Raw genomic sequence first — 17,618 nt, 5'->3', positions numbered from 1 at the left:
GGCTCTCCCAGAGGACAGAAGGGGAGCCTCAGTAGTCATTGGCTACTATACTGAGTGCCTAGGTTACTCAGCTTCACCCCACCTGAAACTAGCCCAAGACACCAAGGTAAAGGTGACATACAGAGTTTTGGTTCAGGAGGAGTTTCTGCAAGATCAGACTTCTACCATCATAGAGGGATGCTGGCCTAGGCCTTGATGAGAGACAAGACCCTGGTCCAGTGACTTCAGGTGGAGTCAAGTGGAGTGACAGTGGAACTGAAAGAACATCTTTCACTCCTGGCCATCACTTTGTCATCTATGCTGACCAGGATGGACATAGTGGTATATTCAGTGTGTGCCCAAGGAATCACATTTTTTTCAAAGCCAGAGAAGCCCTGGATCAGATATCAATCAGTGTGCTCCTAACTAAATCTTTATTCACAGCAGCACTTCAATGGTGGGTTCTGTATGTCAGAGAGTACCCTGAGCATTGTCAATGCCATTCTCCTCTCATGCCCAGCGCCTGTGGCTCCTACAAAACTCCTACTTTAAAAACAAAGTCTCACCGAGCATTGGTGGTGCACGCCTTTAATCCCAGCACTCGGGAGGCAGAGACAGGCGGACCTCTGTGAGTTCGAGGACAGCCTGGTCTCCAGAGCGAGTGCCAGGATAAGCTCCAAAGCTACACAGAGAAACCCTGTCTCGAAAAACCAAAACCAAACCAAAACAAAACAAAACAAAAAACTCAAAGTCTCAAGATAGTGGCGCACACCTTTAATCACAGCACTTAGGAGGCAGAGACAGGTGGATACCTAAGTTCCAGGCCAGCCTGGTCTACAGAGCAAGTTCCAGGCCAGCCAGAGCTACACTGAAAAACCCTGTTTTGAAAAACAAAACCAAAGTCTCACAAAGTACCCTATTTATTTTTCTTTCTTCTTTTTTTTTCCCTTTGTTTTCCAGACAGGGTTTCTCTGTGGCTTTGGAGCCTGTCCTGGCACTCACTCTGTAAACCAGGCTGGCCTTGAACTCACAGAGATCCTCCTGCCTCTTCCTCCCCAGTGCTGGGATTAAAGGTGTACACCACCAACGCCCGGCCTATTTATTTTTCTATGTGGGATTTCACAGTTAAGTAAAAGAGGAACTATTGGGGAGGTAAAACAAAGGGAGGGAATGTATGAACAGGAAGTAAAGATGAATGGGACCCAAGTACTATATCACAAGCATGTGCAGGAATGTAACAATGAAATCGATCGCTGCATAGTAAATACATGCTAACAAAAACATGTAAAGAAATTCCTTCAGTCAGTAAGCCGCTTTCTCATCAAGTGTTTGTTTAAAGGGAGTTTGGGAATTATCTGAGCTAACTTCTGGTCAACAGGAAAAGTTGCACTCAGTAATTCATCATTCTAACCAAATATCAATACCAAATATCAAATTTACCTTTTGTAGCAAATCTCATGAATAGTCTATTTCCTTTAGCAAGTTTGTTAGCTGGACGAAGATCATTTCTTAACAGAGACTCTTCTTCTACCTGAGACAACGTGTCCAACTTAAGAAAAAGAAAACATTTTTAATGTGAAAATCCAAGCATTTCTCATACTTTTTTTTGTAGAGTTACCATTACGAGAGCATTCTATCTGTTATACACATAGGTGTTACAGCACTCACTCCTCTGGAGACATCTGAAGCCAGGTCTTCTTGGACAACCTTGCTTAACCTTTCTATCTCTTATTATAAACATTAAAAAAAAAATTATGTGTATACATGTCTGTGTGGAACTATGTGCAAATGAGGGCAGTTGTCTGCAGAGTGCAGAGCATCACTGGATACCCCATAGTGGCAGTTGTGAGCCATCCCACATGGGTGCTGGAAATCAAACTCAGGTCTTTTACAGGCATAGTATATACACCATCTCTGCAGCCCTAATTCTCTCTCCCTTTACTGTCTTCATCCTGTTCATGGTGTCTCCTAATCAGCATTTAACTGTGTATCTGTCTTTCCTTTTAGAATGTAGCCTACAATGGGGTAAGGACTTTATTTTTTACTTGATAGTATGTTCCCAGAATTTGGTGTACAGTAAACACTTACCACTTCAATATTTAAACTTGAAATGAATATGCTTAGCTGGGGACACAGATCAGAGGCACAGCACTTACCTAGCATGTCTAGGTTTGCCCCAGCTCCAAACAAACAAAATGTTTCAAATGAACACACTCCAAGATTTCTAACAAACCCTAGTAGCTTTTCCTTATTTTATTGGTTAGGCAACACTTCACAGTATTTCTTTCTTTCTTTTTTTAAGTAAGTAAATCTTTTTAAGTAAGTAAATCTTTTTTTAAGATTTTATTTATTTATTATGTATACAGTTTTTGGCCTGCATGCCAGCAGAGGGCACCAGATCTCATTCAAGGTTTTTGTGAGCCACCAAGTGGTTGCTGGGAATTGAACTCAGGTCCTCTGGAAGAGCAGTCAGTGTTCTTAACCGCTGAGCCATCTCTCCAGCCCCAAAGTATTTTTTGTTTTGTTTTGTTTTGTTTTGTTTTTTGTTTTTCAAGACAGGGTTTCTCTGTGTAGCTTTGGAGCCTATCCTGGCACTTGCTCTGGAGACCAGGCTGTCCTCAAACTCACAGAGATCCGCCTGCCTCTGCCTCCCGAGTGCTGGGATTAAAGGCATGCACCACCAATGCCCAGCTTGCCACAAAGTATTTCTTAATAAACCCATTTTCTCTTCTGCACAAGTATATTCTTCTAAGATTCCAAGATGAACAGTTACATCCACATAAACTAAAGGCTAAGAGTCTGGTGTACCTTCAGAAGGTCCCATGGTAAAAGCTAAACAAAGAACACAGCTTACTAAGTCTTTAAGTCTTACATTTAAAAAGACAGTAAGCATTTTTTTTTTAATTAAACCTTCAGATATCTTTGCCCTATTACTAACCTCTACATCACTTGAATTCTCATCTTCAACTTCTCCTTCTTCAGTCTCGTCGTCATCTGAACTGTCTTCCTGCTTGTCTAAAATGGAGTGTGAGGGACAAGAGGAACCTTAATATAACCCCATCTCATAAAATTTAAATAGCCCAGTATTTTCTATTCCTACTGACAGATAAACCCAAGCAGAAACACGTGGTTATGCAGTATTCATGATGCTCTATTCAAAGGCCCAAAACAGGTCAGTGTACAGAATGGGCAAGGGCAATGGGCCCCTTTGTGTGTGGTTACCTTTCTTGTTTTTCTCAGACGACTTGTCTTCACTGGTATCTCTGCTTCTTATCTTATCCTGAGTTGGCAGAGAGCTCATATTAATGAGAGCTCGTGTGGCTGTCATCTCATCTAGCCAAACCACATTACCTAAAATAAAACATCACACATTCAAGTGTAAGTTGTTTTTTTTGTTTTGTTTTTTTTTTTAAATATGTTCTGGGGGGGGGGTGTTTCTAGACAGGGTTTCACTATATAGCTTTGGAGCCTATCCTGGCACTCGATCTGTAGACCAGGCTGGACTTGAACTCACAAGAGATTCACCTGCTTCTGCCTCCGGAGTGCTGGGATTAAAGGCATGTGCCACCAACACCCTCAAGTGTAAGTTTTTTAGAGCGGATTTGGCACCAGGTTGGTTGCAACAGCCTCACGGCTGTCAGTCAATGTAAAAACCAGCTCATGAAGAAAGTATAAAAGTGGCTGACAGAATATCTGATGAACATCATCTAAAGCTACACTCCCAAACCCAATTCCATAAAATAACTGTTTTATGAATATGAACCGCTTGAGGCCAAATGTGGCAGCACATACTTAACAATGCCAGCACTTGGCAGGCAGAGGATAGAGGATTTCCAGTGCTAGACCAGGCTGGGCTAGAGTAAGACCTACCCGAAGAAAGCCCTCTGGGAACACAATGACAGCTATGTAAGTATTATCAGGCTAGTTTTTTTCTAGCTAAGTTAAGTTAAGAATAAACAGTTTGGGCCATAATTATTCAAGAACTCTTTAAAAATCATAAACAAAACCATACTAAATAGAAAATGTGAGTATACTTACAGGAGGTATCATCCAGCCACTCAATGTGAGCTGGAGGATATTCTTTAAAATAGGAAAAGATATCCTGGGTACTCATCTCATCTACTCCACAAATGTAGATAGTCTCCAGTCTCACTTTGGGGATGGCTACAAAACAAAACAAAAAGACAGTTTTCCTACCTGCTATGTACAGCTCGCTAGCACTTCTTTACAAAATGGTTTAGAGAAAGGATCTAGAAGAGGAAGAAGCTGAAACAATTATTTCAAAGATCACAAAACAAGAAGGTAAGATCAACTGCATTAATGTTTACCACTGAACTACACTGACTGATGTGACTCAGAACAGCCATTCGGGGCTCAGATTGAGGAAATAGAGCAATGGTAAAATGCATGGCAGTTCTCACTACAATACCCCAAAGGACTGGTCATGGAACTGGACAAGCTGATTCTGAAATGATATATACATATTGAAGAGTAATGCCCAACAGTGGACATAACACTTCAAGAAGAGCCTCCATCCTCAGATGCATCAAAGCATGAACACTAAAGAAACTATAAATAACATGATGCTAGAAGTAAAGAAATTTACAAATCACTGGGCATGATGGCACCTGCAATCCCTGTACTTGGGATACTGAGGCAGAAGGACTGTCAAAGTTCAAAGCCAGATGGGCTTTTAACCTCTGAGTCATCTCTCCAGCCCCACCCTCAGAATTTTTTAATCCCAACAAATACTTACTGGTGAAAGCAGTGCGACAGTGAACAGAGACTTGTGCAAGAAGGGAAACAGTGACAGATTTAGCTCATAGGGTCCTGGGCTTCTCAGTTCCTTCAACTAAAAGTTACGATTTTAGAAAGCTATGATAAGTCAAGAGATGGTTCCACAGAATGTAACAAAAAATGAGAGAGCCAGGCATGGTGGCACATGCCTTTAATCCCAGCACTGGAGAAGCAGAGGCAAGTAGGTGGATCTCTGAGTTCAAGGCCAGCCTGGTCTATATAGTGATATGTAGGCCAGCCAGGACTACACAGTGAGACCCATGTCTCAAAAGGAAACAAAAAACAATTCCCAGTAATGGAAGAGGAAAAAGTCTAGTGTTAGAGAAAATACATATAAAATGGACTGAGTCAAGCAGAGGAAAAAGGTAACAAAACTCAATATCAACACCATCATAGTATGCACTAACCAAAAAAAAAAAAAAAAAAAAAGATAGAAAAAAAGAAAGAAAAAAATCACAATACTAAAAAAGAAAACCTACAAATTAAAAAAATAGTTTAAACACAAAAGAAGAGTCAAAGAATAAAAAATTCTTGCTAGAGATGTTTATTTTAACTTAGCAGAATAAGATGCATATTAACAGTGGACAATTTTCTTCAAAAGAAACAGGTCAAAGCCAGACTTGGTGGCATAAGTCTTAATCCCAGCTACTAAGGAGGCTGAATCAGGACTCAGTTCAAAGCCACTCTACATGAAACCCTGACTCAAAATAAGAAAACAAGAACTGGGGATGTAGCTCAGTGGAAGAACACTTATCTAGCATGTGCATGTGGCTTGTTCTCAAAAGAAAACCAAATTGCCAGAGGCACGGTCCACCAGAGATAAGGATTTCACGGACGAATGAATGCCAAAGGAAAATGCCCTCACCTTGCTGGCAAAGTCATTGCAAAATAAACAAAGCCAAAGGTGTCTAGTCTTACAGCAAGGGATGAGACAGAGATGAGTGCCGAGGGACAACTGCACATTCACTCAGTGTTGCTCACAAGTCAGGCACTGGGTCCATCATCTTGGATGTTCCAATAGGAAAGGAAGATAACCAACAACATTGAGTAGGACAAAATTCAAGTCTTTGGGAAAGCAGATTTCAGAAAACCCATAGGAAAAAAGTCAATCCTCAGGTCTCAGTAATACTAGAATGATTAAAAAAAAATTCAGTGGCTCTAATACAATAACAGTACGAAAAGGCTCTAAGAACCAACTCTGCTGGTGCAGGTGTAGGTGAGCCAGCCCTAAAATTGTGAGCTTGGCAGAGGAGAGACACCTCACTACCTCCCCACCCCACCCCACCTCCTGCCACCCATCGACACCTGAGGCAGGTGGGAGAACTGGGCCTGTGGTCACTAGAATAGGAGAGCTGTCCCTGACCCCCCACCAGCTACAACACTTGGGAGAGTAGGTCCTCTACCTAGCCTGGGCAACACAATAGAGCCAACCCTATCAGCAGAGCTGTGGATTAGCCAGCCCCAAAGCAGTGAGTGTGAAAGACCTAGCCCCACCCCTTATCTGTCATATGGAGGCATGGACTATAGAGAGATGTCCTTCCCTCTACCCCCATCAATGCTTAGGCACATGGGAGAGCTGGCTCTGTGGTCATAAAAGTAGGAGAGCTGTCCCTGACCCCCACCAGCTGCAACATTCAGGAGAGCAGGCCCTGTACCTCACCTGGGCAACACAATAGAGCCAGCCCTAATGGGTGGTGTATGTGTGGGAGAACTGAACCTGAAGGCAGAAGAACTGACCCCACCCCTCACTCATTGCTGCAAGAGATGAATTAGCTGGGCAATGCTGGAGAGCTCACCCTGTTGGTGAGAAGAGGGGAGAATTGGCAGGAGGACCAACCCTACAGTTGCCCAGACCCAGAACCAGGGTTATGACTTGGCCCACCCCAACATCCATCCCATCTATGATCTACTGGAGCACATGAAGGGACCTGACCTGCAGACTGAAAGCTGCAGGATCTCCACAACATAGGGCAACAACAGGCTATGTAAGAGGCCCAGCATTGATAGTGTAGTAGAAACCAGAGGCCTCGAACCATATCACTGACTTTGCAATGAACACTTATAAGTAAAGCTATATAGACAAAGGGGTTTACTGCATGTCTCAGTATGTCACACTGCAGCCTCCATGATGAAAAAATTTCCCCCTTTCTCTTAAATTTTGTTTTATTTTTTTGGGGGGGAAGGTACAGGGCAGATGGGAAATGAATGGGATCAAGATGAATGACGTAAAATATACGTAGAATAAATAAAAAGTAAAAAAAAAGAAAAGAAAAGAAAAGAAAGGCTTTAAGAAAAGCCACACTAGCACTGAAGTGAGCACAACCTGTCAAGCATGCATGGGAGAGGAAAAGAGTCAACTGCAGTGACAAAGGGAAACATTCACACAGTGACAGAAAATGCTGATGCCAGACTGTTAGGAAGCAGTATCCTACAAAGGGAAAAACAGAAACAAAGCTCATTCCCAAACACACACCAAACTGACAATGATGGAGTGTGGGTGGCACATTACAGGTAACTTGTCACCTTACTTCACTTTCCAAATATTCCGTGGTGAGTACAAGTGATTGGTAAGGCATCTAATGAAGACCATGTTTCCAGAACAGCATGAATGGGCCTATCAAAGGTCTGACAGCTACCTGGGCATAGTGGTACACACCTTTAATTCCAGCATTCAGGAGGCAGAAGCAGGTGGACCTCTGTGAGTTCCAGGCCAGCCTGGTCAAATAATGAGTGGACAGCAGGAGCTAGTGAGACCCCGTCTCAATAAACAACAAAAAGGTGCTGATAGATTTCTTTTCTCATTAAGTGTTTGCTCCAAGAGAGAAAAGGCAAAACTGCTGATCTGTTTTGCTGTTCTACTGATAGCAGAACCAAAACACAAGTGAAAAACAGCATAAGAACCATTTCCATAGAGTCAGACCTTCTAGTCCAGAGTTACATCCCAGCATGCTGACTTAAGAATTAGGCAATAATCTCTAAAAAGGAGCAGGGAAAGAGATGTACCTTGAAGCCTTGAGAAGGACTAACCCCACACTGATATAGAGAAAAGGAGGAAATTTCCAGATCACAGACTGCAAAGCTTATTGTCAGTCTGAAATTTAACAACAGCAGCTTATTAGGTAGCATCTATAATTTCTTGAGACACCAAATCTTTTCTATAGGAAATGACATGAGTTCAGTAAGAAAAATGTCACACTAGACTCATGGTTTTGGTGTTTGTTTGTTGGCAAGATTACAAAATCAACAAAATTCAAAGAATACCATGGATAGTGTTCCATCAAGAGTCAATGTGTACAGTCCAGAAAAATCAGTGCATCTGTTTCTCTCCTGGAGATGGGAATACATGGCTCAACCCAGCTAACAACTGGATCAGGAAAAAGAAACTACAGGACTTAAGGTGGAGAAGATACAGACAGGAAGAGAGTTAAAGAGATAAAAGGCATATAATAGATAAAAGATGTGATGGTATAATCCTGTAATCTCAGCACAGCACTCAGGAGGTAGAAGGAGAGCCAGAAATTCAGGAACTCCTGGCTGAAGACAGGTCTACTGTCATGACTGGCACAAGGAAGAGGACAAGGAACAACAAGACTGCCACTCAATGCATTCACTGTATCCAGAATTTAAATAGCACCTTAGGTAGGACATTTAGAAACTGGAGAGAGAAAGGAGACCAGAAGACATGTCATACAAAAGAAAGTTGGTCAGGGCCAAATGAGGTGGCTCACACTAGTAACCCAGTACTTATAAGACTGAGGCAGGAGGACCACCTGAGGCCAGTCTGGATTATTATTTGAGTTCTAGGCCAGCTGGGCTATCCTAATACCTTGTCTCAAAAGAAAAAAAGAAGGGGAAGTGAGGCTGTATTTCTATCACCTGAATGGTCACTGTATAAATGAGCAAAGTACTTAACATGTTTTCCCTAGGAGTCACACAGCAACTACCAGACAGAAATTCTTGGAGAGCAAGAATTTCTTTAGGATACAGGGAAGTATCCTAAAACAAAGCTGCCTGCCCCATGACTCTCACACAATCTCTGGATGCCAAAGGGCCTGACGTATTGGGAAGGAAGTTAGTTTAAATGACCTAGAAGGTCCCTCCCAACCATGAAAGCTCTGATCCAGAAGACATGAGGACCAAAGCTATTTAGCAACAAGACATCCAAAAGTAGCAAATCCCTTTTGAAGCATAATAGATATAGCCTGTCTCAAGTCATGTCCCTGAATGCTAGCAAAATAGGAACACAGGTTTCTGGTCAGTCCAGCCTTCAAGCACAGCCGTGTTATGTACGTGGCTGTGGAACCACAGGCAAGTTTCTCAACCTCTCAGCATCTTGGTTTTCTCATCAGTAAAATCCCTCAGGGAACTGCTAAAAGGATAAACTAGCCACAAAGCAGAGCAACTGTAACTCGGTAAGCATTTAACAATTCGGTAAGCTATTATTGTTGATATTAATAAGAAAAAAAATCACATGACACCTGGTGTAGCTGTGAGTATGAACATACTTATTTCAACTCCCCTAAGACTGGGCTGCTCAGGTGACCACTCAGCTGAATGCCAGATAGTTAACATCTACTGGGCACCTACTATGTGCCAAGTACCAATCGAAGAGCTGCAACATTATGCCAGACTCCTGACAAGTCTGTCTGTCTTCCAAGAGGCCATAGTGGCTAAACAATCTGTCCAAACTACAGAGCTATAAAGAAAGAAAAAAAAAAAAAAAAAAGAACCCAGACAACTGGATTCCAAAACCTTCACTCAAAACCTAATCCTGTCCAATCCTGACTCCACATTAAAATTACTCAGGAGATACAAAAACAATAGTTACTTCTAAGGCTTATCCAACCCTATCTACCCACAATTCTACCTTAATTCATCTGGATGAGTAGCAGCATTCCCCCAGGGTTCAGGGACATCATTTAGGCCATCTTGCCTAAGGCTCATTTTCAGGTTGCACTATAAAATAAGCAATATTCCCCAGCTGTTCAAGCAAAGCTACTGTCTTTTAAATGAAATATCTGCATATTGGCCCAAACCAGTAAGTTCAGAACTTGGAAGTCAGAGACAGGAGGATCAGAGTTTAAGGCTAGCCTGGACTACATGAGATTCTGCCTAAAGCAAAACAAAAACTCAGCAGAAACTTAAGATTCTGATTGCTTTTCCATATGACTAAAATTTAATCCCAAAGCAATCCTATTAATAACATAGGTATTGTATTACCATTTTGTGGACAAGAAAAATGAGCCTGTAAAAGGTTCAATAACTTGTCCTAGTCACAAAAGAACTGGTACTAGATTCCATGAGGGCTTGTGACCCTAAAGGCACTAACAGAAGAGGGAGTACAAAATCAGGGATGCGTCATGGAAGACAAATGAGCAGAGAGAAAGAAAAGCACGGACAAATATGCCTGGGACTAGAAGCCAAAGGGTACAGTGAAATATTTTTCATTAGTTCTGAGCAATGCATTAAACTTCTACAACCTAGCCGGGCGTTGGTGGCGCACGCCTTTAGACCCAGCACTCAGGAGGCAGAGGCAGGCGGATCTCTGTGCTTTCAAGGCCATGCTGGTCTCAGGGCAAGTTCCAGGACAGCCTCCAAAGCCACAAAGAAACCCTGTCTCGAAATGCCCCCACCAAAAAAATAACCAACTTCTACAACCTGTTTCTTCTTTTGTAAAATAATGATAAAATATATTCCTCAGAGGGTCACTGTGAAAAACAAATACATAATGTGTTTAACCCACTGCCATAAGAAAACAGGTTTCCAACAAACAGCAGCCATTCTTTCCCTCATCCATCAGGTTTATAAACTTCTGCTTTCATTAACCAAGCAGGACTAAAGGGACTCACACAGCACCAGAGATACAACATGCAGTAAGAAGGCTGCTTCCTGAGCCCTTCAGGAATACCAATATTTGTTAAGTACAACAGAGAGGTCTTTTGTATTCATGGATTTAGATTAGAGGATAATAATAAGGATGCAGGTTCACTCCAGGGAAATGCTCCCTTTTTATAAATTGTTTTGCTATCGAGTATGGTGTATCTCTGTAATCCTAGAACTTGGAAAGTAGAAGCAGGAAGACCATGAGTTCAAAATTATCATCAGTTTGAAACAGACTGGGCTGCATGAGATGTTGCTTCATACAAGCAAACAGAAAATGAGTAATTGGACTGAGGATATGGTGACTTGGTCTCTTGCTTAGCATGGTCTCAGGATTACACCAAGCATCACAAACAAACAAAAAACCATACCACTATGTGTTCTAAGAAGCAAAATACCTTAATAAAATAGATGGCAATTGGTTTAGGTCTCTCTGACCCCAATTACTAGAAGGAGATTCACAGAGGCAGAGATGCACATTTCATCTTTGAGACAAACCTCCCTGGACCTTCTCCTTTGTTTCACTGTTCTAGCTCTAACTAGAAACACCTGACAGCATCTCACCTTTACACAGATGATGTCAGAGTCCTTTCTCTTGGGTATCTGGATGAGGGAGGACTGGTCATACAGGACAAAGCCAGAAACATGAAGTGATGGCAGGGAAAAGTTAGTCTTTTTTTGTAAAGATTTTATTTATTTATTTATTTATTTATTATGTTTACAACATTCTGCTTCCATGTATATCTGCACACCAGAAGAGGGCACCAGATCTCATAATGGATGGTTGTGAGCCACCATGTGGTTGCTGGGAATTGAACTCAGGACCTCTGTAAGAGCAGTCAGTGCTCTTAACCACTGAGCCATCTCTCCAGCCCCCGGAAAAGTTAGTCTTAAAATAATATGAAAAAGATTTCCCAAGCACACTGTACCTTTCTTCATCATGTCTCGGTCCAAGGCTACATTTCTCTGGGCAAGATTTACTTCTGCTCGAAAGTGGAAGCGCTTGGCTCGCTGTTCTTTTTTTTCAATTGCTTCCTAGAAAGAACAAAAAAAGTCAAACAGGTAAAAGGAAGATGAGGAAAGCTAAATCACAAAAGCATGTTGCAACCTTAAATCAGAAGAAATAAGAAACCTGTGTCTTGAATGTGTTTTCCAGTGAACTGGACATGCACAGCTTACAGTAGCCCTGTTGAAATCCTCTCCATTCTATCATAGCCTATGACTACACCCGGAACATAGTAGGAACTCTTGTTTATAAAGTTTTTTGATATTTCATATATTATCAGCAATCATGTCAAGAAGTTACAACAAATAACCTCAACTTCTCAAATTTCCTACTGCAGAAATGGAGATACAAAAGTAGAAAAAGGTTTGGAGGAAATATTTCCACTAGCTAAGAGCAGATCTGATCCAGTGCTATTTCTAGGGACTCCACAGCTACCATTATCATTTTACACTGTATGTGGGCAGGGTAATCACACCTATGATGCTCTTCCACATTATGTCTGCTTGACTGGTCTACTCCCTAAAAGTTACACCCCCATTTAAAAATAACACCAGAGCAAAAACACTGTCTCCTCTATATTCCAGCCTTATGGGCATGGAATTGCCTGCTTTCATTTTTAAGTGACAAAGCACATTGACACTTTGCTGAAAAAAAAGAAAATATTCTGCTTTGTAGATTTCTTCCAAGAATGAAAATAAATTCAGGTCCAACTATTATTTTCTGATGCCTCAGAACCCTTCACTAACTGTAATCTACTGAAGGTCTGACTAGACAAAGCTTGTGTCACTGAGGAAGCAGAAATGCTTCTGTTATTTCCTAATAGTTATGCTAGTTTTTACCCTGAACTCTTCCTAGCACAAACAACAATCTACTTTTGTTAGCGCGAGCACGTGTGTGTGTGTGTGTGTGTGTGTGTGTGTGTGTGTGTGTGTGTGTGTTATAGTGTGTAGGAGGAACGTGTGTGTGTGTGTGTGCATCTGAGGGTGGGAGAGCAGACAGGTCTTCCTTAGTGCTGAGATTACAGATGCAAACACACTCCCATGCAGATTTTAAGCTGGGCACTAAAGATCTAAACTCAGGTCGTCACACTTACACAGCAAACACTTTAATAACTGAGCCATCTCCCTAGCCAAATCCTTTAGGAACGATTTAAGTACAAAATCCTTTCCCTTGGGTACCTGTTTCATGTACTAGAAAATGATGTAGGGTTAGAGCAGTCTACTTCTTAATTACAATGAGAACATTTTCACTCGGTACTATTTTCTCAACTAGAACATGCTCAGCTATCTTTTGGCTTTTAAGTAATCTGAAATAAACTGAGACAGAAAAACTATAAAAAGCCAAATATGACATATTTATTTTTATTCTTTTTCTTAATCATCCAATATATAGATATAGATTATTATTTAAAATTTAAATTGGGCCTGGAAAGATGGCTCAGCAGTTAAGAGCATTAGTGGCTCTTATAGAGGACCTGGATTCAGTTCCCAGCACTCACAAAGTATAGTTCACAACTGTCTGTAACTCCAGTTCCAGGGATCTGATTCCGTCTCCTGACCTCCACAGGTAGTAGGCATGCACATAATACATGTAGGCAAAACACTGATATACATACAAATATATACATATATATATATATATATATATATATATATATATATTTATTTTAAGAGCCAGGCAGTGGTAGCACATGCCTTTAATTGCATCACTTGGGAGGCAGAGGCAGGCAGATCTCTGTCTGGTCTACAGAGAGCATTCCTGGACAGCCAGGGATACACAGAGAAACTCTGTTTCAAAAAACCAGGAAAAAAAATTATATACAATATAAATATATATAGTTGAAATTGAAAATTCTGTTTCAAACTGAACTGTACACATTTAAATAAGGAAGAAAAGGGTCTGAATTAAATTAAAGCAATGTACTGACTGTTTATCACATGGAAAATAAGAGGTTTCACTCTGAGATATTACAATGAAGGTTGTACAATGGTAACACTTAGCAAGAGGCAATATTGTCAGATGCTGGAAATCATTCAGTTGGCAAGGCCCTCAAAGCTTAAACACACACACAACTAGAAAATCCTATTTTTCTCTGTAGCTTTAAACCTGTCCTGGAACTCGCTCTATAGACCAGACTGGCCTCAAACTCACAGAGATCCACCTGCTCTGCCTCCTGAGAGCTGGGATTAAAGGTGTGAGTCACCAATGCCTGGCTCCAGCACTTATAGCAGAGTAGGAGATAGCAGGCAGAAATGGGAGAATCCCCCAGAAGCATGCAGGCCAAGTAGCTAAAGTATGTGGTACAGTGGCTAACAATGAGAGAGAGAGAGAGAGAGAGAGAGAGAGAGAGAGAGAGAGAGAGGAGAGAGAGAGAGAAAGAGAAAGAGAGAGAGAGAGGAGAGAGAGAGAAAGAGAGAGAGAAAGAGAGGGAGAAAGAGAGGGAGAAAGAGAGGGAGAAAGAGAGGGAGATAGAGTGACAGCTCAGCAGTTTAAAGCACTGGCTGTTCTTGCAGAGATCCAGTTCAGTTCCTAACAACTGAAACTCCAGTTCTAGGGGATCTGAAGCCTTCTCCTGACCTCCTCAGGAACTAGGTCTGCATGTGGTGCACTTACATATATGCAGGCAAATCACTCATATACATAAATCTAAAAATAGCATTAATTATAAAAAAAGATGGAAGGTGAGAACCAACACCTGTGGCTGTTCTCTAACTTCCACATGTGTGCTATATCATGGACACACTCTTACACACAGACACACAAACATCATATGTAATAATAAATACTAAAATAAGCATTTTTCTTGAAAGGGGTTAAGTACAGTCATCTAAGTATAGTGATAATCTTTTCATGGATATACACAAATGCTGCTTTGATGTCTTCAGGATATTCAAGGGCATCCTTGGGTAGATAGATGAATATAGATATTTGATAATATACTATATATGCAACAAAATAAAAAAGGAGGCAAAGAATATTTACTATCCTCTAAGTCCTAAGGACCAAGTATTAATTTTGCCTGCTTATCAAATTGAATAAATAACCCCAGTCTGTCTTACCTTGGAGGTGACATCAATCCCAGTGATGAAGCTGCCAGCTTTGTTCTCATATCTTCTGCTTGTGTCCTAACAGAAGAGGAAAGATGGGAAATTCTGGGAGAAAAATCCACAGTTAAAGGCAGCCTGATATCTGGCTCTTTTTGAAGTCATTCTTTTCAGCAGCCCTTCTCCACCCTAACACCTGTGTTATTAGGAAGTCCATCTCTGAAACTCTGCATTAGCAATCAACAATTCTAACAGGAAGTCTTTTCCAGACCCCAGACAGGAACTGTTCAAAATATTGAGTAATTCTGTCAACTGAAAGTATCTACAGAAAGGAAACTCTAAAGGCATTTATGGAAAATGTCAAAAATGAGATAGTCAAAGCAAAGGACAATCAGCCAGCCTACAGGCCACAACCCCAGAGAACCTGGGTAACAAAGAGGACCCTAAGAGAGATATGCATGGGTCCACCTAGGAAGGAGAAAAAGACAAGCTCTCCTGAGTAAATTGGGAGCTTGGAGAGCAGGTGCAAGGGTGGAAGGGGAGAGGTGGGGAGGGAAGGGGAGTGGGGAAAAATGTATAGCTTAATTAAAAAAAAAAAAAATGAGATAGTCACTTAGTTGTTCCCCAACCCAGACTGGACAAATTCCCCATGAAAGGCCACTAGATGGAGCAAATACCTCCACAAAAATGCACGAAGTCCTAGATCTGAGAAAAATACATCCCAATACAACGAAAAAAGGAGGGGAAACGGATAGAGTGAGGGCTGAAGTCTCAGCTCTGCATTCAATACCCTGGACATCCGAGCCTTGCTTTCTTCTATGCTGTCTATCTGTCTGACTTCTGCTCTCCCCTTTGAGCTTAATGTACCCCAACAAAACAATCTTGTTTCCATCTCAGAGACACTGTGCTTGCTGCCATTCCTGCTAGAAAATGCTCCCTTCCAACTGACACGGTTGCCCCTTCTTGTCATGTAGGGTTATGGTTAAATCTATCTCAGGGGACTTCTCTACACACCCTGACAGACACTGACTGCTTCACACCCTTCCCGGCCTCTGTACTTTCTATTAAAGGGGTGTGTTTTCTTCATAGTACTTAACACAAAAGGAAACTATTTGTTTAATTTGTGTCCCCTACTAGGGAAAACTCCAAGAGGGAGTTTGATTTTAATCAAACACCTAGGATTATGTCTAGCACGTAGTGGGGGGGTGCGATACTTAAACTGAATGAATGGGTAACACCTAAGTCACAAATACAGTAAAATCTAATGACATAATGTGAAAAATACTAAAGTTGTCATTGTGTTGTTACAAAAGTCATTGCCATTTGTATAACCCTTTACTCATAATGTCAAATGTAAAAGCAAGACTTGCTATCGTGGAATTAAGTGGGGGTGGGGGCATGTTGTGTGTGAAAATCGAGCTATCCAGGCCCCAGACTAGCTTTTAAAACAGGGCATACGACTACCAAACCACAAGCAAAACAGTCCTCCTCATACCCACTGTGGTAAAATGTAGATGAAATGTCACCGGGCGTCAGAAGCCGGGACCTGCGAGTAGGTGCAGTGAAGGTGCGCGGGGACATGGGGACCCTCACCCACAACACCACCACACGAGTGTCTGCTGCTTGACAGGTCTGGCCCTCTCAAGCGAAGAGCGACTGTCATGTTTAACAGACAACTAACTCCGCTGGGGCAGGACCCAGCAGGAGACCTGGATGCCAGCGCCACCTAACACTTCCTTTCAGAGCTGTTCCAGGTTCTGTTCCCGCCCGCGGCTCCCTTTTATCTCCAGCCGAACACAGCTCATCGCTCCGGGGCACCGGCCGACACCGCGGGGCAGCGACAGGGGTGTCCCCCAACTCTCTGGCAGCCCTCCGCCTCCTCCAGCGCTCTCTGCACCCATTTCCGGGCGCCCGGGTGTCCCTTCTCTCGCTCCGGCTCTCTCCGGGTCAAGTGCGGCCCCCGCCCTTCGGCGCTCGCGCCCCTCTCCGGGTTCTCGGACTTGCGCCAGCGCCGCGGTCCGCCACCTCCCCGCCTCCAAGGGACACTCGCTCGGCGACCTCCTCCTCAACCCCCGCCCCTCGCCCGTACCGGGAGCAGTTCCTTCAGCGAGCGCCGCACCGGCACGATTTCCAGCTCGCCTTCCTCCACTTCCATGGGCTCCGGCTCGCCACGCTCCAAGCCGGAGTCCACCTCGGGCGACGGAAGCCCCAAAGCCGGGGGCCCAGCCGGGGCCTCTGCCTTCACAGACACTCGCAGGCCGCGAACGGCCGCCATAGTTGCCAGCCGGCTGCACCACAGAAAGCCCGCCCCTCACAACCCGCCTCCTAGAGCGCCGCGGCCGCCAACCACAGAGGAGAGCCGCCGGCAGCCAGAGCGTCTCCCGTTTCTACCAAAAAGCTGTCCTTATCTCTGGCGCCCCCGTTGATTGCCCGGGAACCTGGGGCAGGTTTGGGTTGGGATTTCGCGAGGAGTGGGCAGGACCAAACCGAGACGGAGGCGGGGCGTCGTCTGAGGTTCCAAAATACCTGCATTTTGAGGAGTATACTCTTCTTTTTTTTCTTTTTTTGGTTTTTCGAGACAGTTTCTCTGTGTAGCTTTGGAGCCTGTCCTGGCACTTGCGCTGGAGACCAGGGTGGTCTCGAACTCACAGAAATCTACCTGCCTCTGCCTCCTGAGTGCTGGGATTAAAGGCGTGCACCACCAAGGACCGGAGGGGACTATACTCTTAAGAACTACTGAGTGACCATGCGCCCAATACTTCCAAGACTTGAACTCTTACAACTTTACGAATAAGATTTTATTACCTTCATTCCACGTAGGAGAAAACTGGGGCATAGTTTTCCTCAGGTATAGGCTATTTAAATGATTACCTGGATCTGAGCCTCGACAATCGGGCTTCAGAGCCCAGAAT

The 17,618-nt window shown here is 42.9% G+C and overlaps 1 protein-coding gene across 1 annotated transcript in view; it reads right to left on the bottom strand.

Annotated features, from left to right (window-relative positions):
* Positions 1-17,021, bottom strand: part of Ncbp3 (nuclear cap binding subunit 3) — a 28,795-nt gene extending 11,774 nt beyond the window's left edge. The window contains exons 1-7 of the mRNA XM_027426809.2: positions 16,796-17,021; positions 14,722-14,787; positions 11,586-11,691; positions 4,018-4,143; positions 3,202-3,330; positions 2,918-2,994; positions 1,420-1,528 (exon numbers count right to left, since the gene is read on the bottom strand). Of these exons, the coding sequence (XP_027282610.1) occupies positions 1,420-1,528; positions 2,918-2,994; positions 3,202-3,330; positions 4,018-4,143; positions 11,586-11,691; positions 14,722-14,787; positions 16,796-16,981 (799 nt within the window). The 5' untranslated portion in view covers positions 16,982-17,021. The remainder of the gene's footprint in view (positions 1-1,419; positions 1,529-2,917; positions 2,995-3,201; positions 3,331-4,017; positions 4,144-11,585; positions 11,692-14,721; positions 14,788-16,795) is intronic.
* Positions 17,022-17,618: the final 597 nt, after the last annotated feature.

The sequence above is a fragment of the Cricetulus griseus genome, chromosome 7, assembly GCF_003668045.3.
Source record: "Cricetulus griseus strain 17A/GY chromosome 7, alternate assembly CriGri-PICRH-1.0, whole genome shotgun sequence".
NCBI lineage: Eukaryota > Metazoa > Chordata > Mammalia > Rodentia > Cricetidae > Cricetulus > Cricetulus griseus.
This window is presented reverse-complemented; position numbering and strand designations above follow the sequence as displayed.